This window comes from Hippoglossus stenolepis, chromosome 12 (assembly GCF_022539355.2).
Source record: "Hippoglossus stenolepis isolate QCI-W04-F060 chromosome 12, HSTE1.2, whole genome shotgun sequence".
In the NCBI taxonomy this organism is placed as follows: Eukaryota; Metazoa; Chordata; class Actinopteri; order Pleuronectiformes; family Pleuronectidae; genus Hippoglossus; species Hippoglossus stenolepis.
In genome coordinates, this window is record NC_061494.1 from 10,245,004 (window position 1) to 10,271,018 (window position 26,015).

The 26,015-nt window shown below is 42.4% G+C and overlaps 1 protein-coding gene across 1 annotated transcript in view; it reads right to left on the bottom strand.

Annotated features, from left to right (window-relative positions):
• itga9 (integrin, alpha 9) overlaps positions 1 to 26,015 on the bottom strand; it is a 53,132-nt gene that overhangs the window by 3,707 nt on the left and 23,410 nt on the right. The window contains exons 16-27 of the mRNA XM_035172651.2: positions 14,898 to 15,050; positions 13,908 to 13,984; positions 13,346 to 13,493; positions 8,238 to 8,324; positions 7,928 to 8,007; positions 7,683 to 7,766; positions 7,143 to 7,251; positions 6,932 to 7,039; positions 5,143 to 5,268; positions 4,834 to 4,953; positions 4,642 to 4,737; positions 706 to 825 (exon numbers count right to left, since the gene is read on the bottom strand). Of these exons, the coding sequence (XP_035028542.1) occupies positions 706 to 825; positions 4,642 to 4,737; positions 4,834 to 4,953; positions 5,143 to 5,268; positions 6,932 to 7,039; positions 7,143 to 7,251; positions 7,683 to 7,766; positions 7,928 to 8,007; positions 8,238 to 8,324; positions 13,346 to 13,493; positions 13,908 to 13,984; positions 14,898 to 15,050 (1,308 nt within the window). The remainder of the gene's footprint in view (positions 1 to 705; positions 826 to 4,641; positions 4,738 to 4,833; positions 4,954 to 5,142; positions 5,269 to 6,931; positions 7,040 to 7,142; positions 7,252 to 7,682; positions 7,767 to 7,927; positions 8,008 to 8,237; positions 8,325 to 13,345; positions 13,494 to 13,907; positions 13,985 to 14,897; positions 15,051 to 26,015) is intronic.

Below are 26,015 nucleotides of genomic sequence, written 5' to 3' on the forward strand. Positions count from 1 at the left end.
AACATGCATTTACAAAGTGTAATATAAAGGAGATATGAAGGGACAGAGGAGCCAGTGGAGTCTTGGTGTGTATGTAAACAAAGCAGCCACACTGGGATGCCGTCTCCCTTACTACGACTCCATTCATTTACTGTATCTACATTTGGCTAAGTTTATTGATGCAGACCTGTACTCTCCTCAGGCATTTCCTGAAAAGAGCAATACAGGACATGTGCTGCTCTTGTAAGTGGGGTTTATTTTGGCAAGGTCCGAGGTTCGGGGGGGGGAACGTATCCCAGGACCAACATTCCAAGGTTTAGTTGTGGTATTCCCAGTGGAAAATGAGGCAGTGCAAAAGAAAAGGAGTTTTGTGCTAACAGGGCCTCTGGACATCAGTGTAATTGCCGTTTCCCCTTCAGATTCTTCTTTCATGTGAGTGGCATGGTGTGAATTATAGTCCACTCTGTGATTTGTCCCTTTCACGGTTGTTAAAGGTCCGAGGCTCTCTTCTTCCCTTGCCTCCAGCTGTCTCTGTACAACTGTATACTGTGCTGACGTCTGATGGGAGTCACACACAGGGCTTCTGGCTGTGACACAAGTTTGTGACAAATGCATCTTATTTACTGTTGTAGCTTCAGCAAATTCTTAGCAGAAAAACAAGCAGCGTTGTAAGTTTTCTGACTGAGGTTTTTGTGGGGGTGAATCTGTGCTCGTGTGTTGCATTACCTTCCATAGTAGCACAGCTAACAGCAAAAAGATGAGGATTCCCACCAGCAGACTGATGGCAATGATCCAGCCCACTACGTAACCCCTTGGCTCCTGACTGTGCAGAGCCTCGAACACCAGCTGAAACACAACAAGACATCGGTCAGTGAGTGAGTCACACTCAAATACAACACACGCAGGCAGGGACACACACACACATCACAAGGAGAGGACATTAAGTCATGTGCTGCTAATGATGCAATGTAGTGCAACGATAACCAAACAACCAAAACACATTTGTTTCTGTCTGCTTTAGCTGGTGTCGAAACTCGTGACTTGATTCAACAGATGTAAAGAGAAAATACCATCATACATCAGGAAACTAATGGAATTTATTCAATAAAGAACACAATAAATTGATCCGTCATTCAAACAAAATTTTGTTTATTGTATACAATACCATGCTTCAAAGTAAATCTTTAACACACCCGGGTCAGGACAAGGGTTCTGTGATGACTTTTGTTCCACATGCAACACACAGCCAGTGTCAACATCTCTTAGCAGCACACACATATTTTCATTCACATTATTAGTAATGTTCTTTAATTACTCTGGCAGCATGGCACTTTGTTACAGGTTAAAATACTGGATCACAACATCTCAAATGGATTACTGTAAAATGTTGTACACTCTTGGTCTCCAGAGGATGAATCTTGCTGACTTTGACACTCCCTTGACTTTTCATACAGATCTATTTTTGACTTTTTCCACTACTTTGGTTACAGGAGACATGTAATGCTCATATTCAGGTTTATCATTTTAATTTGGTTATTACTCGAAAAGGTTTACATGCTCTAATCACTCATCACTGTCTTCATACTGTCCATCGCTGCAGCTCCTCTTTTCAGCCTCTGTCTGAATCACTTGGTTTTACCTCCTGTCTCTTTAAGGACCCCCTCCCAAGAAGCCCAGTCTGCTCTGATTGACAAGCTGATCCACTCTGTTGTGATTGGTCAACTGTTCCAGTGCAAGTAGGAAATGTTGGTCCCTGTCACTTTACCTGGCTTCATTAGGGGGCTAGCTAACAGAAGTATTGCCTGAACTACTGACGAGGTGTATTAAAAGCTTCAGGATTAGTGTTTTCTGTGGGGGAGAGGAGTTCAATTTACAGCAGTCTTTCAGCTTTTAAACTTTGTGGAATTTCTACATATATAATACACTAGAGGAAAGAGAAACTGAAAAAACCTTTCAGCACAAAAAAACATATTTATTCTAACATAATAGAGCCAGTTAATAAGCTTGGCCATTACTCTTTCATAGTACAGTGCCAAGTATTCATATGATCAGCGTAATTCATTCTAATAAATCATCCACTCCCTTTTTCAGTTTAGAGATGTCGTTAACATGATTGGTTGAAGCTGCTTCTGAGCATTATCTTGTCCAATCGGGAAGGTTGGGAAACTTTTAAAAATAGCTTGGTTCCATAATAAATAAGAGCTGCTTAGGCCTTTTCCCACGATGACATGAGTTAACACTGACCTCCAGTTAAATCCATCATGGACAGCTAGATAGATAGTGTAATACTCAACAACAATGTCATTTAATAAACACAATAAATTCCAGCACTAGTGCTTTGATTTGTATTTATATCTTTTTTATGGCAGTCAAATGTTTGATTTTGGATTTCTACTTTAAAAAAGTTCTTTGCTGTTTGATATTTGTGTGCATTTGTCATTTACCAAACAAATACTGTCACCACTTAGTTTGATCTGATTGAATTAACAGTGGTTTGACTTGAGTGAAATATTGTATTACTCAGCACCACGGGTTATCCTGCACTGAATGGAAACTCCACATAGTATCATGGAATAGTTGTGTTAATTCACTCATGATCTTGAATAAAGGTAAATAATGTGCACTCTCACAAATGTTACTCACAAGCCTGCATAATATGTCACTGCAAACAGTAGAGGGACACTTTTAGCCGAGACTGAGGAACTGCACTGCTGCACTGCACACTGCACTGCTGCATGGGCTTTGAACACAAATGTGGCATGAGACGCCAACTGCGAGCCAAGACGAAACCGAGTGAAGATTAATCTCTGTTGAATGCTTTCCCACATTAACACCTCCCCCTTCCTCCGAGCGCTGGAATCTAACCGTTGTTATGGATGCCAAAGTGCTTGCGTGATCAAAAAAGATGAAAGCTCTGCCGGTCGTTGCTCTTTGACACCCGACTTTCCCAATTTAACACGTGACATCAGTTAATTCTGGGAATGTGTGGCTGAAAGTGAGGTTCATTCAACTCTGCTGTGTGATGCTAAGTTTGCAGCTCGCACACTTACAGCAAATACGTATGGATTTACGTGGGTTTGTTTACATGTCATGGTCGATAAGGGGCGAGCGTGTTATTCTGCTGAAAATCAGCAGGCTTGCTGAGAGCAACACGAGCAGGTACCACAAATCATACTTTGCAGTGTGTATTCAAGCCAGTAGGGATCCTGAGGTATATAGTCAGTGGAATGAGCACACTTATTGTGTGCTGAGAGAGTGGCATGGTTTGGATGTATTCATAGCAGGTCAGAACTTTCCGGGCCCGTCTGGAGCTCAGGGTCAGCATAGCTGCGGGCCCGATCAGCACCCTAATCACTTATGGGATCCCACTGAGAGCGCACTGGGTGCTCAGTGTAATCATCGCATCTGATCTGCTGGGCCATTCAATCACTCAGCAAACAACAGTGGGGGCAGGGTCTGTCCTTGAGCACAGCTGAGGGCCCCGAAAACAGCCAATGGAAGTGGCACCATACATTATACCCACAGTTCCCAGCTGTTCCCTGGAATCACATCCTTGTGCAGAGTGAAGCACATCAGCGGCTCGAGGAATGTTTAACCACAGTCTGATAGACAAAATAAATATGCCTTATATGTGCTTATTGATGTGGTGAGGTCCGAGCCCCAACCTGCCCTGGTACAGTGCCTTTGAGCAAGGCACAATTGTTTTGCCAGCTGCTGCAGTTTTGCCCTGTGTCTTAACCTGTGACTTTAGCCAAGAAAAAAAATGGCAATGTAATTGATTTAATCCAAGGTTTAAAGGTTCAGTTCACTCAAATTAGACAAACACAATTTCTCACTTACCTTTAGTGGATTTAATTTAGTTTTATTTTGCCAAGTTGTGAGATATAATCACAGTAAACAGTTTTAATGGAACCACTTTCTACCAAATAAATAGTTACCATGAACACAGGAATTTGTGTGTATTATTCAGGGTAACAAAGGGTGAAATCTAAGTGTAGTTTAGAGCGGCAAAAGCACAATTCCATTTATCTGTATTGAATTGGCCAGGACAGCTTTAAGACACAGTAATGTTGACATATTGTAATCTTAAAAACTCAATATGGTGGACCTGTTAGAAAACAATTGCAAATTAACACAGACAGGGAGCTAACTAAGTCTAATATTTATTGTCCTATTAGCTACTGTTCTGGTTTTCATCGATTCCCGGGAAAAACATCAAGCAGCTGAACGCTCTGCTTTATTCACCAGCTAATCTGATTTAGTCTGTGTGCTGTTTGGTGCTTGACAGATTGTGTTTTTTAGTGTCTGTCTATCTTTAAACAGTTGTGCTGTTGGTGATGAGGTGGATGAAACCATTGCAAGTGTCTGAAAACAATAAAATTAAATAAATGAGCTGAAAAGTGCAATAAGGTTAATAAGACCTGAAGGTAACTGTAGAATGTGGTAATAAATCTCTTATTACACATAGTCACATATGTGTCACATAGTCTGAGCCATTGTTATTGTTAAAAAATATCTATTAGAGCAGCTTCAAATACTTTTTGCATAGTAAAACCTGCTTTTTGATGCTCTGGAGATACATCACAGTCATTTGGGTGCATAATTAGCATTAGTACTATTGCTGTCAGTGTAGGTGGATGCATTGGCTGATGATATACTCACAGAAATGTCCTCTGACAGACCATTTGGCACCTCCACTGCCCTGTCATTGACTTGCACACTGCCCCTCGTCACAAACTGGATCACTGAGGAGCTGTCCTGTGGGTTAACAGAGGTAGGATCACTGTAGCTCTAAGATATCACAACTAAATGTCCTAAAAACTAAATGTATCAAGCCAGTGACACGCCTCTTACCCTCTTAAGAATTTCAGTGTTAAGCAGAAGTTTCATATCTATGCTCAAAGCTTCTTCTTTTAACTGTGGACCCAGAGTGCAGGTGACCGTCATACACGCTCTTCCAGGTCGGTCACAGTCCTTTAAAAAAAAAAAAACACAGAGTAGGGAGAGTGAGGGGAAGAGCAGGAGAGGGTGTGTGGGAGAAAGAATGATGTGTGATAAACAGATGTTGTACTGCAAAAAAAATAGAAACGAAGAATTCTTCAGGGGGTGACAGTCCGTGAACTCTGAAATGTCAAAGTGCAAAGCGAGGAGCTGCATTTTTACCAAGACTTTGCGTCCTGATTTGGTGAAGAAGGCGAATATGGAGTGGAAGATGCTCTCTCTGTCCTGGGGGATGGTGCACGGTGTTGGGTTCCTGTGAGGGGTGCAGTTTCCTCGGCCATCAGCCACCTGCAACATGACAGTGGTAGAGAAAGAGTGAGCTGTGTTGACTTTAGGTAAAATCAATAGAATAGAACTCAGTAGAGTGCAGACCTCCGTCATAACCCAACAGTCCCCTTAAATTAAAACAGGCCTCATAGCTTGGGCCACATTACGTTTCTCAGCAACACATTATAGGTATAGTTACATTTACCAACGAGCGGCTGAAAAAAGCATTTACCCCTATGATACCACACAGATGTTTCATTTGGATCCACACGAAATTGCACACTCTCAATGTTGAAGAAAGTGATGAAAAATTACTGGATCTGACCAAAATTTTATGGATTCTTCCTTGGCCCATGTCCCATCCTTTCACCAAGTTTTGTGGAAATCAGTTTATTTGTTTTTGTGTAATCTTGCTCACAAACAAGCACAAACCAACCAAAAAACAAACAGAGAGGGGTGAAAACATAACCTCCTTGGCAGGATGGTGTGTGGCATGAAGGTGAAGGACAGCAGGACTTTTGTCACGGGGCAAAGATCGGTTTGTATTTGAGTTCAACACCAAAGATGTGGACACAAACACTTTTGTCACCTAAACTGGTCCAATCCCACTATTGTCACGAGTCTCCAGTGATCACAGGAAGTTCTCCCCAACAAGAAGCCTGTACCCCTCCCTGACAGATTTCCCATATGGAGTGATTTAGAGGTGTCTGCTTTACTGCCCGAACCCCCCAGGGAACACTTCCCCTTTCCCTTCTTCCCAGTCTGACCTGAAGCTCCAGAGGTGGAAATCTGCTCCAGCCTTCCTCATTGTTTGCTCTGCTACCACCCAGCATGCCTGAGCTTTAATTACCTACACTTCCTCATGTCCTGCTTTCTGCCACCATTGTTGGTGTGAAGAGTCTACACTAATGTGAACCTTTGGTGAGATCCCCCCCACAAGCACAGTAAATAATGCAGAGTAAGCAAGAAAAACTAGAACATATAGAGCAACAGTCAGGAACTTGTATAGCATGTCCGAACAAACAGAGGTCTGTGTAGGTACGTAATAATATCTGGCAATAAAATATGAGTGTGCAACTGTCCAGTGCACCACAGGCTTGACGTGGTGTTAACAGTGTTTATGATGTGTGGTTCGAGGCTGGGGATGGTACGGGGCAGTAGCCAGCTCCGCAGGTGTCCCATTCCCGTTTCGTGCAAGCTGTCTGATCCCCTGAAAGTGATTCCAGATGGGCTCTAGGAGGGTGGGATACAGTCAACCCTGTCGGCCCATTCACAGCAAATACAATTAACAGCTTGAGCTCCCCCATGATCTACCTATATGAAAGGGCGCGAAGCAAGGGTTAAGAAAACATTTCAACCCAGCGGGAGTATTACGTTTCTTTATCTAAATGCAAATTGTTGTGAGACAAAATGGTTGCACAGCTTCAGTAGCAACGTCAACACTTTCACTTAAGATTTTCACTGGCCCGGTGGTGCCTCACACTGAGGTAATTGCCCGTGCCATAACACAGAGGCCAAGTTTAGCAGCTTTCTGTACTTAAAGGTGGAGTGGATACAAAGAGCTGTGCCATGAAAGGCATGAGCTGGAGGAATAAAAAAAATGTGGCTGCCTGCAGGTGAGTAAACTAATAAATAAGGATTTGGGCGGGATAAATAATGTAGATAGACTGCTGTTGGCATCCACCTGTGTTTCTATGACGTGGAACATATCAGCTCCGCTGCCAGCCAGCCGGTTGGGTATCCTGATGTCCACAGTGGAGCCAGGCAGCCGACTGGGCCCCTTGTTTATGGCCTGGAACCACATCACAAAGACACAGGGAGAGGGAAAGAGAAGTTATTATATATAAGAAACCGTAAAAATTTTGAAAATCCTATATACTCTGTGAAAGTTGTACCTGGAAAGTGAGATTAAGAGGCTGAAAGTTGCACTCCATGTCTTCCAGCTGGACGAAGCGCGAGGCGTCGATGGAATTTCCATAAACAAAGGAGCTTGGTGTCACCACGCTGCAGACAACAGTGTTCAGGAGAGAGATACCAGACGATAGATTAACATTAAATAATACATTTTTACTCAAATGCACAATATATATCCTTTAAAACGCTTCATTAAAAAAATCTCTGGCTTCAGTCATGTTATTAGTTGGACAGCAGGGTTTTTCTTTAGGGCCTGAGATGTGAGTCAGATGTGTCCAGCTTTGCTCTAAAGCCTCCCCTCACTTTAAAGACAGCACACATTGCGGCCTTATCAGATGTCAGAGGTTCTGCTGGATTTGGGCTGTTTTACATCTCTCTCCCGTCTCTGTGAAGCAGGGCTACGATAAAGGCGCTCAGAGATAAGGCCTTTCAAGTTGATGTGCTCCATCCTGACAAAAGCACTCCCTCTCCTCCCAGCAGATGGGCAACCAGCTCCAGTCTGGAAACATTCTTGTTCTTACCCAGTAATAGTTGTGTCAGTCTCATGAACCAGAGGGATGGACAGATCCAAGCTGTTGTCGAAGAGCTTGTGCTCAGGGTTGGCGCTAAAACAAACAAGCATGAATAAAGTCATTCAGTATTTTTGTAAATCGATTCAAGTCCAGGATTAAATTCAGCAAACATCTATGGGGCGTAAAGTCGACACATTTATGGGGATAAATAAGCAATTTATTTGAAAAGAAACATATTTTGGTTGGATTCTTACCTTTTTGCTTGAACTAGGAACTGCAATGTGTCGTTTTCCCCAGAGACCTGACTTGTGTCATAAATTACTGCAAAATGATACTGAAGAGAAAAAGACAGAATAAACCAGGGTGTCATTGACTGTACTCTGGACTGTTTTCTGTATGTTTGCTGCAAGATACTGAATTTTCTTCCAGATGCACAAATGCTTTCACCAGGTGGCTTCTGCACAAAACTGCCACGCACTCTACTGTGATTATTACAGCAACCTCTTAAACTACGTGCAGGCATTTGTCAATTTAGTTCCAAGTCACTCACGCGTGTGTTCTTACCTTGGTCTGTGCTCTCATGAAGGGAAATCCCACGCTGCATTTGAGGAAGTCCAATTCAACGAGTTCACAGGAAATACCCTTCTCTTCCTGCAACAAGACAGATAGACATGGGAGTGATAAAGACAGACAGACTGGAGACAGAGTGGGTGACAATTGTGGAGACAGAAGACATGAAGAGGAAGAGACTCAGTAGACATGACGCAGACTGGGACAGAGCACAATCAGTTCGGATAACAGGAGAAAAGCTTTGGCAATGGCTTTGGATTGTGAACCAAATGCAAATCTCACAGTTCATGTCATTGACTACACTAGTGCAGTGTCTGTTTTAAACCTGCCTGTGTTAATGCTCCGGAAATATGTCAGAATTATTCATTGTGATTAGTGAGTCCTCCTGAAACAGTTCTACAAAATACTGTCACTTTTTATTGTTAGTGTGCTGGAAGTTGTGTGCAAAGCTTTTTATAAACAATGGTGCAGAGTGAAAACTCTGTGTTTATCCTACCTGGTTTATTTGCAATGAAGATTTTATAGTCAACGTTTTTCATAAAATGAAACAGAATTTGCCTTATTACTGTTTTATAAGTGTTGCTTATAAGTTTGAATGATTTACTGAGCTGGTGTTATTTTTTGCATATATTCCACGTTGGCTATTTCAGAGGTGAGTTAAGCATCTGAAACAATCATCAGAACCAAGTTCACAACCTTCCAAAATAAAAGTTCTGCAATTCAACTCGATAGAAACCATTGCAGGAACAAAACAAACGTTGTGCTCTAACTTTGTAGAGACAGTGCTAAAGAGGAAGTGATTCAATGAATGTTGCAGCCATGACGATCAGCATCTGAGACTCCTGTGAATATTGAACTTGTCCAAATCACACCAAATCTGACAGACGTTGTGGAATTAGAAGGTAGATATACATGACAAAAAGCAACAGTCTTCTGCTGCAGCTTTAAAAAAGTGCACATAGACACACCCCGGACACCATTTACAGTATAAGCAAAGTTTAAAGTTAGAAAAAAAACCCTCCACGTGTTAAAGAATAGGGCCTCATATCACATTGAAGTTCCAAATTAGGTTAAATGAAGAATGTACAGAGCAGTGATGGCACACACACTTCCTAGCAGGAGGATAATTGGCCGGCCTCCAGGCTGTGTGTTTGGAAGCTTGTCTAAACAAAATGGAGCTTCACCGGCTGCGCTGTGTAAACACTCGGGCCTTGACCCTGCGAGGGGTAAGAATTCTTTTAGCGAGAGAGTCCGCTGAGAGACTGTCAGCTGAGCTTGTGTGCTGGGAGCAGGGAAAGAGGGCAGCGATACTTTAAAAAACAAAGAAAAGAATAGAAAAGTAAAGAAGAGACAGATGGGTGCTTCTGGAAGATTTAGTAAGGGGCTTAAGGTAAGTCATACAAAATGTCTGCGTTCTTGTTCCGCTGCCCAGTGTCAGCCTGTGTTTATAACATGTTTCCAAATGCGATAAAAAAAAAAAAAAAGAGGTGTGAAGGTTGTCTCTGCTGACATATCTAAAGGTGGACAGCATCATCTGCACTCCCATTCCCCTTATTCAGCGGATTCACAGGGTGTGGCTGTGCCTTCAATCTTCATTAAGTCATCTTAAAAAAGCAGCGTCGACCTTTTGCATGGAGACTAGAGCAAGACCCTCAGGGGGTGGTTGTGGTGGTGGTGGGGGGGTGACGGCTCACAACTGGCAATGATGGAATTTCCTCTATTTCCTGTATTCCTGCGTGCTGCTGTGCAAACACCGCCTGTCCCGTGGGGCTGGGCAGGATTGGGGAAGTCGGCCTGTTTACCCATCACCCACCTGACACCCACCCCCCCGAGAGGGAGCAGAGCACTCAGGACATGCAGTCAGTTTGTGTTGGGCCTCCAAATGACAAAGTCTGTTTGTTCAGCACTTCTTCACTTTCTTTCTCTTGCTCACTTTCCCTCTGTGTCAGGAACAGATGCATGCTGGGCTTTTCACAAATGGCAGCACCGTTAAATATCACAGCGGGATTGTTTACTTCTGCTCTGGTGTCAGCTGAAGCCTCTGCTGGAGCAGTGTGTCAGTGAGGATGACGATTCGCAGGAGGCCCACTCTCTGCATCTCCTGCTCCGTCACACAGACTGTATATAAAGATCTTATCTTGGCTTAGTCTTCATGCTCCATCCACTCTTTTTAGATCCGACATTGGTATTTGTAAATGTGGCTTTACTTTGCTCAACCTTTTCCAAATCTCAGTCATCCCCTTCTTTTATTTACCTTCTGCACACAGGTATATTTCTCAGCTGCATTCCCTATTTCTGGGCTTTTCACCACAATGCTCCAACTGATAAATCACCATGTGTCAGCAGCAGAACAAATGTTCAGACTCTACTTTACTCAAGTACAAGCTGTAATACCACAACATAATAATATTTGTTAAAAGGTCAAAGTCCTGTGTTTAAAATGTAGCACTAGTAAACAAAGGCATTATCAGCTAAATGCAGTATGTATTGGAGTATTAAAAGTAAAAGTACACTCATTTTGTTCTGCAGTATCTGATGAAGCTTTAAAAAAAACACTGAAAACAAATTTATTCTTTTGTCTCACCATGTGCACTGTAATGTTTGTTTTTGTCTTCCTGCTGCATGTTTTTTTATTGCATTTATTTATTATGTGTCACTACTTTCTGGTGTTATTTTATTTAGATGAAGCACTTCGTTATTTTGATCTGAGAAAACTGTTGTATTAAGTAAACTTTATCTTCTTGCTTGCTTATATTAAGGAAGAAGTCCCCTTATAGAGAGGTATATACAATATTTATACACCAATAGTTTTTATTGCTGAGTTGAGTTAATGAAAAACTAAATTAATGACTAATGTAATACTTACATGGAAGAAGAGAAAAAAGCTTTTTATTGGGTCAGTTTATGGATTTGTAATAGTTCTGTAATGTATAAAGTAAGTTGGAATTTCTTTTGATATTTCTTTCATGTATTCTATATGTAATACTGGAAGAAGATGTACTGTAGGTGTTTGTAAATTTGGGGGGGTCTCGTGATACCAAGAAGAGATGGTTCGAATGCATTTGCATGACACAGAAACCTATAAATATCATGAAATTTACATTTGTCGAATATGACCCAGCTCATGTCACATTAACGTATCCACTTTTTTAACATTAAAGTGTAGTGGAGTATTAACCTCTGCCAGAAATACATCAGCACAAACATCAGCCCACAGCTCTGACTCTAAAACAACAGACGGCTCAAATATTTCGGCAATAAAAAATGAAAACACAGGAGCTGGTGCGGGGGAGTGGAGGCTGTGGCTCCTGAAACCAATTCACCTCCGCAGCTCTCTGACAGCTTGTGTTGCAAGAACAACAGAGGAAATAACACGCCCCACTGTTGAGAGGACATGAGAGGAGAAGTCCACGCTCCGCTCACTAGTGCAAGGGCCACAGGGGAGTAATGGGGCTGATGCTAACTTTCATTTCATAAGCTCAGGCTTCTCCAGCAGTAATTAGAAATTGTCTAACAAGAGCATATGGCAGCAAATCTGCTCGGTGGCCTCTTTGTCATCTCCTCACTTCCTGTCCCCTTTGTGCAGCAGGTCCGTCCTGACTTATCAGTTTCCCCAAACACAACAAAGCCTCTGTGGCTGCTGGAAACCCGACACTTAATGCGAGCCCGGGTAATTAGATTAGCTATGAAACTGAGACTGAAGCGCTGTTATTCTAATATTTGCCTGCAGCATGTATTCTATATAAATTCAATTTCAGCTTTGTTGGGGGGTTTTAAATCATGTCACGAGTTTGGCGCTTGACAGGGATGGTCCTATCCATCACTAGGGGGGGGCGAGCCAGCTGGAGGATAAACACGAGGTCCATTATGGGAAGGGGGGGGGCCCGCTGATGGATGTGGCCCCTACCCTCGAGTATCTGAGCTGCTGAACCCGTGCAGGGCGCTTTCTGACGTGGCGTCTCTCTCTGTGAGCTGTGAGCGGACCTGCTGCTGCTCTTTGCAACAAGTGAGCAAACAGACATGAGGCAGAGGCAGAGGCAGAGGTGGGCGCTGTGAAATCCATCCACACGCAGTGAAAGGAAAATCTATCAGGTTTAATGTGGGATGGTAGGGGGCAGATATTTCTTTAACAGAATGCTGGAGTTGTTCTTTTAGAGGTCGACGAGTGTGAGGAGCAGGTCTGATCAATACCTGGTAAACTTTGCAAACCTACGCCATTTGTCTTTTATGACTTTTTTGCTATGTCACCTTTGAGACCCTGACTTTATGAGGGGAGTTGATCCCATGGTGCTGGTGACCTCCAGGAAATAAAAGCCCAAACTTCCTACGTGAGTCACTCTCTCACTCTCCTACTCTCCAGCTTCCTTAGGTTTTGTTCTCATTGTATTTTAACTCCACATCCTTAATTTTGGTCGTTTGGTCAGGCCACCTTTCACACCTGTCAGTTTGGTTCAGACAAACTGAAAAGTCCAAGGGACCAAACAATGTGTGAAAGCCCCCTTCACAAATAATAATAGTTTCTATTCATTTACATCTGTGTCGTTTCCCACTTTTTGTCATGATCCCTGATCCGGGTTATGACAAGATGAATAACGACATTGGAACAGTGCCTGCATGAAGCTTGAGGTAATATAAAGTATGTGATTCGTTCTCATGCACACAGCTTGTATGTTTCAGACATGCTGCGTCTGTCTTGTTGGATTCAGAAAGCGTACGACAGGTCAGCCAGAGGAGCTGATGTCTGACATGCGACAGCTGCAGTTTCTGCTGCTGTGGCTGGCCTGCTCTTTATCCTTTCATCAGGGCTGCGTTTATGGCTCAGACATGGCTTTAAATCCAACTGTCCTCTCCCAGGTCTGTCCTTTTCTACGCTTCACTGTTTAGGCTGCGCTCCTGACATATAATCAGTCTTTTTTTTTTTTTAAATAAACCATCTTTGAGAAAAAATGGACATCCCCAGTGGGAAAAACTAAAGATATTCACCTGAGTGTGTAAAATACGGTTACGTGTAACATTTCTACTTTGGTTTCAGATTTCCGGAATTAACATGAGCACAAGAAAAAAAACAATAAACAGCTGATTCCCCAAGAGCCACAACTGACCTTCTGCCAGAAGTTGATGTAGAAGACCTCTCGGGAGAAGTTGAAGTAGATGTTGGTGTCGTAGGCGTCGTCTCCAGCGTTGGAGATGGTGAGGTTCAGAGAGACGTTCCTCACTCCGCCGAGGGCTAAGTGGGGTTTGCTGTACAGCCTGATGGGAAAATGAAGTAAACAATGTATTTCAGAAAATAAACAAACTGCTTATAAATAAATGTGGGATGTTAAAGGAGGACATTAAGCAAATATTTCTATTAAGGAGGCATCTGAGTTTGTTTTACTTTGAAGAGTAAACAAAGAGAAGTGATCTTCAAGTAGTAATATATGTTACAGCTGGTTACCATGACAGACGTAAACTTTTACTAAACTCTTTTTGTGGGAGCAGATGATCCACAACAAAAAGAAAGGGAACTCCCTAGCTATGGAAAAACATATGGATATCCTCCAAGCATGTGTCATGGTTCCACTACCCACACCCACATGGCCTATGACGTCAGCTTGCACTGGAAGAAAAGACAAAGGCAGAGAATTTAAACTGTGAAGTCAGAGGTTGTTGTGTTTTTTTTACCCAGAAAGCAACAGTTTCCCATGAAGCCTCAGGTCTGCAGCGCAGTCGTCTGACAGGCAGTTCTTCTCAAACCACGTCTGAAGAGGAAACAGCAAAGTACACAGTTCATATGAGCTCATGCTCACAACACACCAGCTCCATGCTCAGACTAGGGGGCAGTGTTGTGTTGATGTTGGAGCCACGCAGCAGAAGGGCCAAGAATCTTTGACTCTCTCTTTTAATTAGTCGCAGGGTGGTCTTTGGTTTAAGGCTCAACCCTGAAAGGAAACTCGCAGTCGAGTGTTCGACTTCGATGACTTTCAGATAAATGGATTCTGTAGCTGCTGAGAGACGCAAATCCCGCCGCTTTAGCGAGAAGTGCAGACAGTGGGGGGAAACACATGTGGGGCAGGTTAGAGGTGGTTGCAAAGAAAATAAATGAACCGGTCTTTTTTGGATTCCACTCAAGAAAAGCTAACACAGACAATAATAAGCTGGTAACTAACACCGAATCATTATAACCTCAATTTTGAGCTATTTCCTTCATTCCTTCTGTGGTGCTGCAAGGTGTCAGGTGTGGGCGAGAAGTTCACGTTCAGAAGCAGCTGAGGTGATGAACTGTATCAGAGTTGATGGAAAGCAACTGGGATCCTCTGAATGCAAATCTTCTGATCTCAATCTTAATAAAAATGCAGAATGATACATTAGCTGGATGAAGAGGCTTTGGCTCGGGGGAAAGAAATCCTCTCTGATGCCTGTCTTGCTCAGAACAATAAATGAGCTACATGATATTGGGGCTAGAATGTTTTTTGTTCATAAATAACGTTTTTTCTCAACAGGTTTCTTTTACTCTCAGACCCAAATTAAAAGAGATTTTTCAATCACTCATCCCTACACATCTTTAAAACCTATTTTTCAGTATGATAAAAAAGAGAAGCCCTGAAACCTTCAGAAGCTACATTTAGAAGGTTTGGACATTGTATATTTATGTGCTACTGATCGGTATTTCACCTCATTCCTCACTGCGATCTTGTTTCCTTTCCTCCATCGCAGCACGGGCGTGAGCGCGGGCAGGTCTCGCTCCTGGTGTCCGGCCAGCACGTGCTTCCCCAGGCTGTACGCCACCTCGAACGTGATGGCGGTGAACACGTCCTTCACGTCTTTCTGCAGGGAACATGAACAAAAATAAAGGGCTAATCCAAAGAGTTTGTCCCGACCATATATACACAAAACTATTAAAACTAAGCTCTACCTCAAAGCAATAACTTGTAAGAGCCTGGGCGATTATAGCAATTTAACATCTTTCTCCAATTGACACTGGGCGCACACACAGATTGCACTGCAGATTATGAGATCACACAGTCGGGATATGATGTTATCAATCACCGAGCCAGAGATCCACATGGATGATTGCAGATGTAAGTAAACGATAAACCACAGAATCATCTCAACTGGTTTTAATGGACGTGCGACACGACTCATCAATTACTCTTTCTTTTTGTCATTCTGCTGAAAGCAGCAGAATTAGGGCCACCGTTCTCAGCAGAGCGAACACATGGACCTTCTTATAAAAAATAAAAAAAAACTGCTGGCAGTGCCTCTGAGAGCTATCTTTGCAGTTTCTGGCAGCTCCATGTGAGACCACAGAAGAAGTGTTTGATTTGGCATCCGTCTTGGAAACAATGCAGACAAAATGAAAACCGAGCTTGAACGTGATCAAACCCCATATCTTCAGTAGATGACAGCGCTGAAATAAAGACATGGGAAAAGCAGATACGAATGTTGCTTTTTCATCTCTCCTTTCTATCACAGCTCCACTCGGCTCTTTGAAGGCCGCTCGGTTGGTCTGACTCGGAAAGTGATGCCTAAAAGCTGCAGCAATGATACAGCAGGCAACCTGTGCCCCTTTGCCCAACTGATGTCTGCCGACACGGAGCCGAACCCACAACGTCAACACGAAGGGCTTCCCTGTGTTTTCGGGGGGCCACTCGTACTTTTGCCCTTTCTCTCTCTTTTGTCTGTTATCAGAGTGTTTTTCCACCCATCCTCTTTCCTCAGGCAGGGCCGGTCGGAGCTTTGAACACATTTAGGCAACAGCAGCGGAGGACCCACCCAACTCATCAACAGTGAGGGAGTTACAGCAGGAAGGAGCAGCCGTTAGTGCAGGACATGAGCAGACAAAAACAGAAGATTTGGGGCTCATTTGGGAAACGGTGCTGCACACAGATAAAACATGGTGCTGCTGATAATATAAGAGAGTTTTAGAGTTTTAGGAAACTTTTTTATTAACTTTATTAGACTGACAGACGATAATAGGGCTGTTTTATTGTTAATTCATCTGTTATTCTCTTGATTTATCTGTTTTTAGTTTAACTGAGAAGTTTTGAGTTCAAAACCTAAAGATATTCACTTTTCTTTCAAAAAAAGATCAAGAAGACTGCCAATATGCATATTTGAAAAGTAGAAGAGAGTTTTTTCCATTTCATATATTTATTTTTGGTTGATACTCTATAAGATATTTTGGGGTAGTTCACCTTTATTGACAAGACAGTGCAAGCATACGATGGGGAGAGAGAATCAGGAGGACTCGCAGCAAAAGGCCTATGGGAACCAAACCTGCTTAAGAGGACTAAAACCTCAGACCTGACCCATTTCGAGCGTCTGCAGCCATTCTCAGCTCTGTGGGGCTGAACTCTTCACACAGCAGCGCTTTGACCTTCATGTTAACATCACAATGTTAACATATTCACAATGACAGCACTAACAAGCTGATGCTGAGCAGGTATCAGCAGCAGCTGAGTCGAGTGCAGTGTACATTTTTGTTCAGCTTTGCAGGACGAAATCCTCTCAGCAGTGAGCTCACACTCCGGTAAGAAGGGAAAAAAGTAATCAGTCACTACCTGCACAAGGCTAGAATTGGTCACACAGTGCATTTTTAACACTATTTAGGGTTATAATGCTTCCACATATAGAGTCCACAGTTAAGCAGAGTGGACAGAAAAGGATGTTTATTTTGCAATGATCGGATTGTGTTTCTGTCTTGAAATACTAATGTTTAAAATAAGGATTCTATATCCTTGAACTGGATGCTTTATAGAGAAGTACCTTATATCTTGTTAAATATAATTCAAATATAGTTAGACAAGACAACGATAATCAATATGTACAGGATAATCAATTTCGACCAACTACTATTTATCTTAATATAGATTTATTACACTTGGTTAGATCTGCAGTTTTTGTGTAGCCAGCAGATACGGTTGTAAACTTTTTCTATCCTACTTGTTCTTTGACGTTAATCTTGGGCCCAAACTACCCACTAAAACAGTAGCAGTGGTCAAGTAAGGCTGGGTAACAAAGACCTTAAAAAGACATTGACCTCACATCCATCCCTGGAGTACAATCCGTGCCTCATTGGACTTACAGAGGTGGTGTTGTTCTGCTAGTGTGTCGGTTCAGCTGGGAGGTAACATGACACAGTGTGGTAGTCAGCGCCGGACAGGAGGTGGTATACTATGCGTGGCACTGGCAGACTCCTCAGCCTCAGTGGCCATTAAAGCAGAATGCCTGAAATGGCCCCTGTCCTCTGGCCTCCGAGTGAACTGACCCCCTGGGAGTTCGCTGCTCGGGTCTCCAGCCCCAAACTCCCACCGCTTATCTCACATTTTCACAGGCCACAGGGGAACTGAAGGGCATAATGGCCCGAAATGAAATGTGTGTTTGCACAATCTCATTCTTTAAGAGGGACTTTTAATGCGCAAGTAAACAGGCCCAATCCTTCCATTAAACCAGTTTGACATTGAGGGTTTTCCACATTTTTTAACAGAGCATATGTTATTATGTAGATACAGGATGGTTTTCTTCTTGAAGCACAGATTGCTAACTAACTGGGGAGCTCCCAAGACTCACAGCGAGCTCACACTAGAAGAGTCGGTGGCTGTTCAGTAACACTTGGCCTTAAGTTTTTATTATCCCTTTATCAATGCTGCCAATTGCCCCTCCCGCATTTACCCCTTGCTCCTCTCATTTACTCCCTCCCGATCCTGCTTTTAATTCGTTTATTTATGGAACAGAGGAATTCCTGAGCTCCAGCTGAGAAGGGAACCGGCTGGTGTTAACTGCCTGCTACACATAATATAATGGAAAGAAACCCAACAACTGCTCCTTACATGACGGTGAGTTCACAAGAGAAAACTTTGTCAGAGGGCATTTTCTGCTGAAAGGCTCCCACTGGTTTACTACACATTCAAACATAAAGGCCGCAGGGTGTGTCCCTGATCTCATATCACACAGAACAATGCTGGGATTTATGCTTTTTAAAGGTCATAACAATAAGAGTGGACATATGAAACAGCAGGTTTATATTAGTTTTTACCAGTTTTAAAGCGACAGTATATGATAATTGAAAGATATAATTAAAACATCCTTCCTCTTACATATGATAGATGTAGGATAAAGTTAACTAATGTTAGCCAATGTTAGATAAGATTCAAATAGGTCTGGAGTTGTGTTCATTAATGACTGCGTCAACTGCTTTGGGAAACAATCGACCAATCAGAGCCCTGTAGGCGGAGTTTACAATGTTGACGTCGTACGTTCAGTTTATGTGATTCTTTCTGCAAACAGACTGTATATAAAGATGGACGCCAAAGTACAGCCAAACCGTCTTGAACACCACCTAGTGGCTGGCTGCAGTATGGGTATGGGACATGGGCCAAAACTAAGAAAGTCAAAATACGCATCAAATATAGATGCTGTCTGTCATTGTAGGTAGTTCCTCTGACATTGATCTATGTTCATTTGCTATTTTTTGCTAAAGTTTGGTTTTAATTAGTTATTTGATGTGATAAAAACGGGAATAAGACTCAAGAGAGCTAAGACCTACTCCTGATTGGTTGAAAGTGTGTATCGGCGCAACTTCAATACCGCGGCTCCATCCCTCGATCTCGACTGCGCACTCTGCTTCCAAATGACGTCATCAGCGCAAGAAATATTAGCATTCGTATCTGCAATATTTCGACTCGTTTTGTGAATGGTTGGAGGAAACGGACGTGTGTGGTGTAACAGTGTATGTTTCTGTCCCATTCATCATGTTGGGTGCATGTATTTCTGTGAGAAACCTTCAAAATACTGCCAGTAAAAAAAGATACATTTCCTGCATGGTCACTTATAAATAGTCTTATTATTGGTTCCAGTCACACAACTAGAGATGCCAGCACACTCAATAGGAAGCGGCTGTTTTCCCGCAGTTTCCAGCGTTCTTTGGAAACTGTAAATTCTCAACAATGGGATGACTCACTTGATACAAACTCTTCCTCCCAGAATGCATATTCATATAGTTAACTCATGGCATGGAGGACAGCTAGCTACCCCTGCATATTTTAAAAGAAAACAACTGGGAGTTAAACCTTCACCTACAACCCCCCCTCTCTGTGGAACAAGGTCTCTGCCAATATACTATCTCTGTGTTTATCTTCACACTCAGGACCCATTTATTTAATACTGCAGGGCTGAATTCGCCCCCTTTCCAGCCATTCTTTCCCCTCGATTTCCCTCCCTGCTACATGTATGACTTTTTCCCTGCTTGCATATGTTTTTGAGAGCATACACACACTGCTGGTGTATGAATGAATCTGGCTTGGTTGAACATATTTGATAGATTTCACCCTGAACTCTGGTTGAGCTGCAGGAGTTATTCTCTGGTGCTGCGAGCTCTGATTCTCACATGTTAATCTGATCAACAAGATGGCAACGAACCAAGCTGCCCCCTTCATGCAGAGCAGCTCCACCGTGGTGGATGATGGGAGGATGACGTCAGGCTGCGAAACCCTCTGATCCTCACTTTAAACGCACCACGCTTGGCTGCAATGCACAGGGGCTCCTCTCTCAGCCAAACCATTCTCTGAACAGCGTATAGCCTACAAGCTCGGTCATGGGAAGTCTTCATTAACTTGTGAGGGAAACGTGCACACAGCACTCCTTTTAAGGACAATGCGTGTTTGGATGACTTGCAGGTTGAGGCCATTTCATTCAAGGGCTAAACTCCGGGGATTCTTGGTTTGAATGGAAAAAGCTTTTTAGTTAAGTGATGACTGGGTTCAGCCTGTCAAAGGTTGGGGTTATGTGTGTTTACTGAGACTAATGGAGACAACTTGAAATTGAAAGTATTTACAGTAACTGCAGCACATTAAAGACGTCCTTGAAAATAGACAAGACTGTTAGTGAAACTCAGTGTGTATCTCTCTGCTGTATTGACTGGATGTCAAACTGTAGCAGCTGCTGAGCTCTGAATAGGTTAGCAGATGTTGGGACGTTTAGAATGACAAACTACGTAGGAGCAGGAATGAGTATCATTGCATTGTTTTTAGCTAGAAACCTTTTTTTGGAGCGGTCAACTATAAACAGCTTCACTCAGTCAGTGAAAATGATCCCCTGGCTCCTAAATCTCTCTCGTCTCGTGTCTTGTCAGAAAGATCACAGTCTTTACATGCTTCGCTTTGACACCACGGCTCCTTGAAACAACAAAACAGCTTTATTCAGTCTTAAAACAGAAAATTGCCCATCCTCATATTCAACAGATTATCCGTTTGATCACCTCTTACTTGATTGAGCATGATCCTTAGTTTACTGGTGTTGGCAGTGAATCTGAATACCTTCTTCAAGGACATTGTCAAGGACTTCTGAGTAAGAATGAATGCAGCTGCATCTCAATGTGGTGATTTTTACTGTTAAAGTCCTCAAGTGCTCTTTCTATTGTTTTGTTATATTAGTTGTGCTTGCTTTCATTTCCTGTGTCCACTCATGGGCTGTTCTTTTAGTATTAAATACTCTTTTGGGAAGCAGCAGAACAAAACCAGACACTGACATATTACCACCATATAAGCTGATATTGTGAACCTATACGCAAATTAAATAAAACAAAAATGTCATATTTATCATATTAAATACTTATAAGTCAAACATATCCAGCAGACACAAAGTGACCTTAACATTTCTTTGGAATCATGTTTTTGTCTTCCAGGCAAATCTAGGTCCCTGTCCTATTTTCTAGATTTTGGTCTCCACCAACTCCATCAACTGATTGTTTAGGGCAAACGATTCCTGAGGGAAATATCTGGTTCTTTACCTGCTAAAGGCTGCACTATGTTCATTAGCTAGACACTAACATTATCTGCCCGTCACTTGGTCCAGGGCATGTGAAGCACAGTCAGTGTATCAGAGCTGCTTCACTGAAAACAGCTGCTACAGTGGTGAGAGTGACCAGAAACAGTAGGTTGCAGGCTGTACAATCAGGCTGTTGTGGTCAGTTTTCTAATCCTCAACTAAACTGCAGATGAGGGGGATGAATCACTGTGTGTCTTGTTCTTTTATTTCTGTTTTGGGGGAAATATCTGGCTCTTTAGTTTACAATATCAAGCTTCACTTACATTTCTTTGTCATAAAGATTTGATAAAAGCATCACTGACAGTTTTGTTTTCGATTTATATGGATAAATAACGGCCGATAAATTGGTATCAGACATTTTTTTACTCCTTAATATCGGTATCTGAACTGGTGCCCAAAAGTCCATATCAGTCGGGCTCTACCGTAAAGCCCCTTAAAACCTTAATGAACTGCAGATTTAGAAAAAATGTCTTGTCCAAAACAATTACACGAATCTGTGAAAGTAACAAGTCCGGGAAAAGTGTTACAAATCAACCAAAAATGCACTTAAATACCTTCATCCTGTCCAAACCAAATAAATCGGAGTAATATGAAAACGCTGCACTACCAGTCATACCAAATGTATGCAGTATGCCTTTGAAAAGCGCTTCCCATTCAATATGAGCCATGTTTACTCCAACCACTGGAAAATCTTTCAGTCTGTCTGATGTTAGTAATAGACAGTGATTCTCAGATGTCTATCCAGCCTCAGGCCCCGGGCCGATAAATCACACACTTCACACACTCGGCAACCTGTTGTGCATAAAGACACACACACTGTGCCCGAAAAACAAATTGAACTGACAGGGCATTTCAGCAGAGAGAACAGTAGAGCTCAGGGCTCACTGAACTGTGTCTAGTACAACCCCCAAATATGTTCTTATTACTGAGAGCTAATCCAGGGATGGTTCTGCTTATCAAGGTCATTTAGTTAGAAATGAAAACAAATGTGTGGATTTACAGGACATTGAGCGTCTTTGCCATATATTCAACTCTTGCGCAAATAAATCTAAACCTCTTCTGACTGACAGTGAGAACCCTTCACTTGTTATTGTGGTCATATGGTCATGAAGTTTGAATGTTTCTCAATCTTCCCCAGTTTTTAAATCACAACTGTCAATTTTTTCCCCCCACTTCTTCCTTGATTTGTGTCAGTTTGATTTTACGGCAGTGGTCGTTCACTGTTATTGCCTGATGAGAATAGCCCCACGAATTCTCCTTGAATGTACTTTCTGAAAGTAATTTCAGCTGCTAGGGGTCTCTCAGTCAAAACACTAACAATAGAATAGAGTTCTATGAAGTGGTGAAACAACGTGGGATCATGGGAGTTGCTGCCATTGCTGATGAAAATCCACCTGATGTGAACCAGGCACAAATGATGTTCATGGATGAGATAATGTATCAAAGTTTTAAAAAACAGCCGACTAGCTATCAATTCGTTTTTTCTTCCTCATCTGTTGTTGGCGCCGGGAGTTATAGCAGAGACAGACAAAGCTAAAGGAGACGCACATATGATGCAATTAAAAGGCGAAGAAAATGAAACAACCCTTTTGAATAAAAGTGGAAATTTCATTGTTGGAAACATTTTGGATCATGTAAATACAGTCAACAAAATATGTAACATAGGTCTAGTCATGTTCACCCATTTTAATTTGACTAATTATATCTTCAGCATCACATGGAAAAAGAGAAGCATCACAAAGAAACATTTAGCCGCGCTGCTCAAAAACACAGTTTTGAGGAGAACAATTTCAGGGCGCCGTTGTCATGAAAACATAAATCAACCAAATCCTAACCGTTAGCAGACTGAGTGTTGGTAGATACGGCCGCGTGCTTTAATGTCTCCCATGAGTATTTGCATATTTCCTCCCAGCTAAAACAGCGGAGCACCATCACGTAACTGACAAGAAACGTATACCATCTGCACTGTCACATGCAAAACATTTATTTGTCCACACTACCTGCTGCGCACACACCAACTCTCAGTTAGATGACTCTCCCTCAATAAAGATCCCAAGGGTGCAGATAAGGAGATATACACCTCGGAGAGTGTATTGAATTTACTGCTTTTTAAAACAATGGTCACATAAACACAAATTACAGGAAACTTTTACGGTCTTGCATGCATCATGAAGAAAGCATTCAACATTTGACCCTTGGATAGTTAAAACCACAGCTGGGATTTATAAAGGAGGAGAGAAAAGGTGCCTCACTACCCCCGGTGGAAATTGGCAGATGGAGTAGGTTTACGGCTGAAACATACCAAATTCATCAGCTTGTTATTTTTACTGCTTACTATCAACGACTTGATTTAATGCCAACGCGAACTATAGCTGCATTAGTGCAATATCTGGAGCTGAAATCAAGCCAGGCACAGTAAATACACTGATGTGTTCCCTCATATCTCCGTTCCTCCTCACTCAGCCCCCACACTGTGATATTCTCAACATTACTTGTGTCTGTTCTATTTTCAGTCTCATTTCAGGGAATTGCAAGGCTTTACAATTGTACATGACCCTAAAGTTGAGCTGTAGAAATTCAGGGGCAGACGTGGAGGTGGATTGGTCTAAAAGGTCCTGTATTATAGGCTGTTCCTTTCCCAAATTCTTGACCCGGGGTCTCCTGTCATCTATTATCTTTAAGCCCCTAATGCACCCATTGTAACCTGACTGATGAGTGTGTGGAGTCACCACAAGGACACATGCAAGGGGTCCCTTGAGAAGCAAAACAGAGCTTTAGCTGAAAGGAAAAAAGGAAGAATCCAGATGAGGTCCTTTTAAGGAAGCAGTTCTTTGTTTTGAGAACCGGGAACAAGGTGGATTTAGACACCATTTAAGTCTGTGTTATGTTTTTGGAAATAATGGGGAGAATATTAATACTACCACCACAAATAACAAGAGCTTTCGCAAAAATGTCACACTCAAATAGAATAGCAGGAGGTAAATATAGTGCACTAAGTAGCAAATATGGAGCAGTTTGAGGCACCGTTTTATTGGGTTTTATGCATAAACTCTTTGGACCGAAGGCATCAGGATTTTGTTGCCATTTAGGATGAACAACAAGCATCTGAAGACTTCCTGTCTATGAGAGATGAACTACCCTCAACATCCTTATAAAGATTCTTTCTGTATAAACAGGAAGCTCGTAATCTGTGCCCTCGTTCAAAAAATGAAAGAAGCACAATGAAAGAAGGAGGAGGATTCTGTTACAGAAGGTCACAGCTGATGATTCCTGCACCACGTCTTGCCATTTTAAATAATACTACATTGTAATTGCAGGCTTTTGTTGTTGTTGTTGTTGTAGTATATACATCTCAGGAGAAAACCACCCGCTTGTAGATGAGACACCAGCAGCTCAGATTGTGCAGTTTTTAAAATATAGTTCAGTGTGTTTATGGGTGTGTTTGAGTCCATCCTGGTGACAAGGAAGTCTCCAGACGCTTCCTTCAGCTGATTTCATCACTGAGCCCAAAATCAGAGGCATTTTTTTACTCGTCTGTTGTTGTTGGATCGTTTGATTTTAGACAAAAGCCCCTGAAGAAAACTCAAAACACAGATTAGTCAAATCCACCTGATTTGTACGGGAAGGTTACATCGCTGCTGCATAAAAACAAATTCCCTCCACTTCCTGTGTGGTGGATCTCGCCCATTTAAACAGGAAGCAGTATTTGATGCTGACGCAACGTCATACGCTAATATTAACAAACGGGTCAAGGAGAGGGAAATGATGGTGGTGGAGTCAAAGAAAGGTGGTCATGGAAGCGTGGATGCTGTTTGATGAAGCAACCTTTTGTGTTATCTTGGTGTGGTGGAGCACAGGCACCATCACATTATCACATTCTGACTTGACACCCGCACACATACATGTTTAACCGGGAAACATGGCGAGAGAAACTCTTTCACTGCGGCCACCCATTACGCTGCCTCGCAATGACATTGTGGAGCAGCGATGCGGCCGAGGGACTGTGGAAACATTTCTGCCCGGCATGCTTTGCTGCCAAAATCAACATGTCGTCAAATCTGCCCAACCTCTGGTCACGTCTCGATAAAAGCAACAACGACGGATTTACTACGGCAACAACACAGTAGAACTAGGACTAACGAGCAGTGATAACCACAAGTAATACCGCACTTCCATTTTCAGTGCAAATTCATGAACTTCACAAGGAATTTGATTTGTTTAACTGTAACAAAAGCCTGTTGGAGTCTGTGCTCTCCCAAAACAAGCCTGTGGAAGTGTTGAATGTTCACTCTGGCATGACCATGTAGGGAAATCCTGACCAAAATATTACCCTGAGCTAAAATTAACCTGGATAGCTCTTCCTTAGTGTCCAGTTAATACTATCAACATACCTGTAGACCAAGCATTCAGACAAACGTATCTATATATGTGGCAGCGTCTGTGACATTTTACACTTGATTTATCATTACAGTGCACCGCTCTATTATTTTTTGAATACATTTTTTTTCATTGTGTTCTTTATAAATACTGTGGGTGCTGCCAGCTGGATTTCATTACCTCCCTGCTATATACTTTCATTGTATCAGCTCTCTTGGCCCGAGCTAAATGAAACCAGGGGAACAGCATCAAGGGAATTGCACGTTCCTATTGAACTGTAAGGAGGCAAACAAAGCCGGCAGTGTGGCAGCGGCCCAGCTCCGGGTTTCCACGTGCCAGACACTGCTCTGGGACCCCTGTCTGACTTTGGATTTCAGTGACAGGAACTCCTGTTTTTGCTTTGCTCTCCAGAGCTTCCTGTTTGTCTGTGGGGATCAGACTTGGGTCAAACAGTAAGTGTAAATTATTATTCACGTTCTTCTGGCCTGACTTTGAGGAACAGATTAGTGGATTTAACCACATAACGCACTTCAAATGATGTCATGTAAGCTGTCAATCACTGATAAGAGTATGACCGTGTCTGTGAGT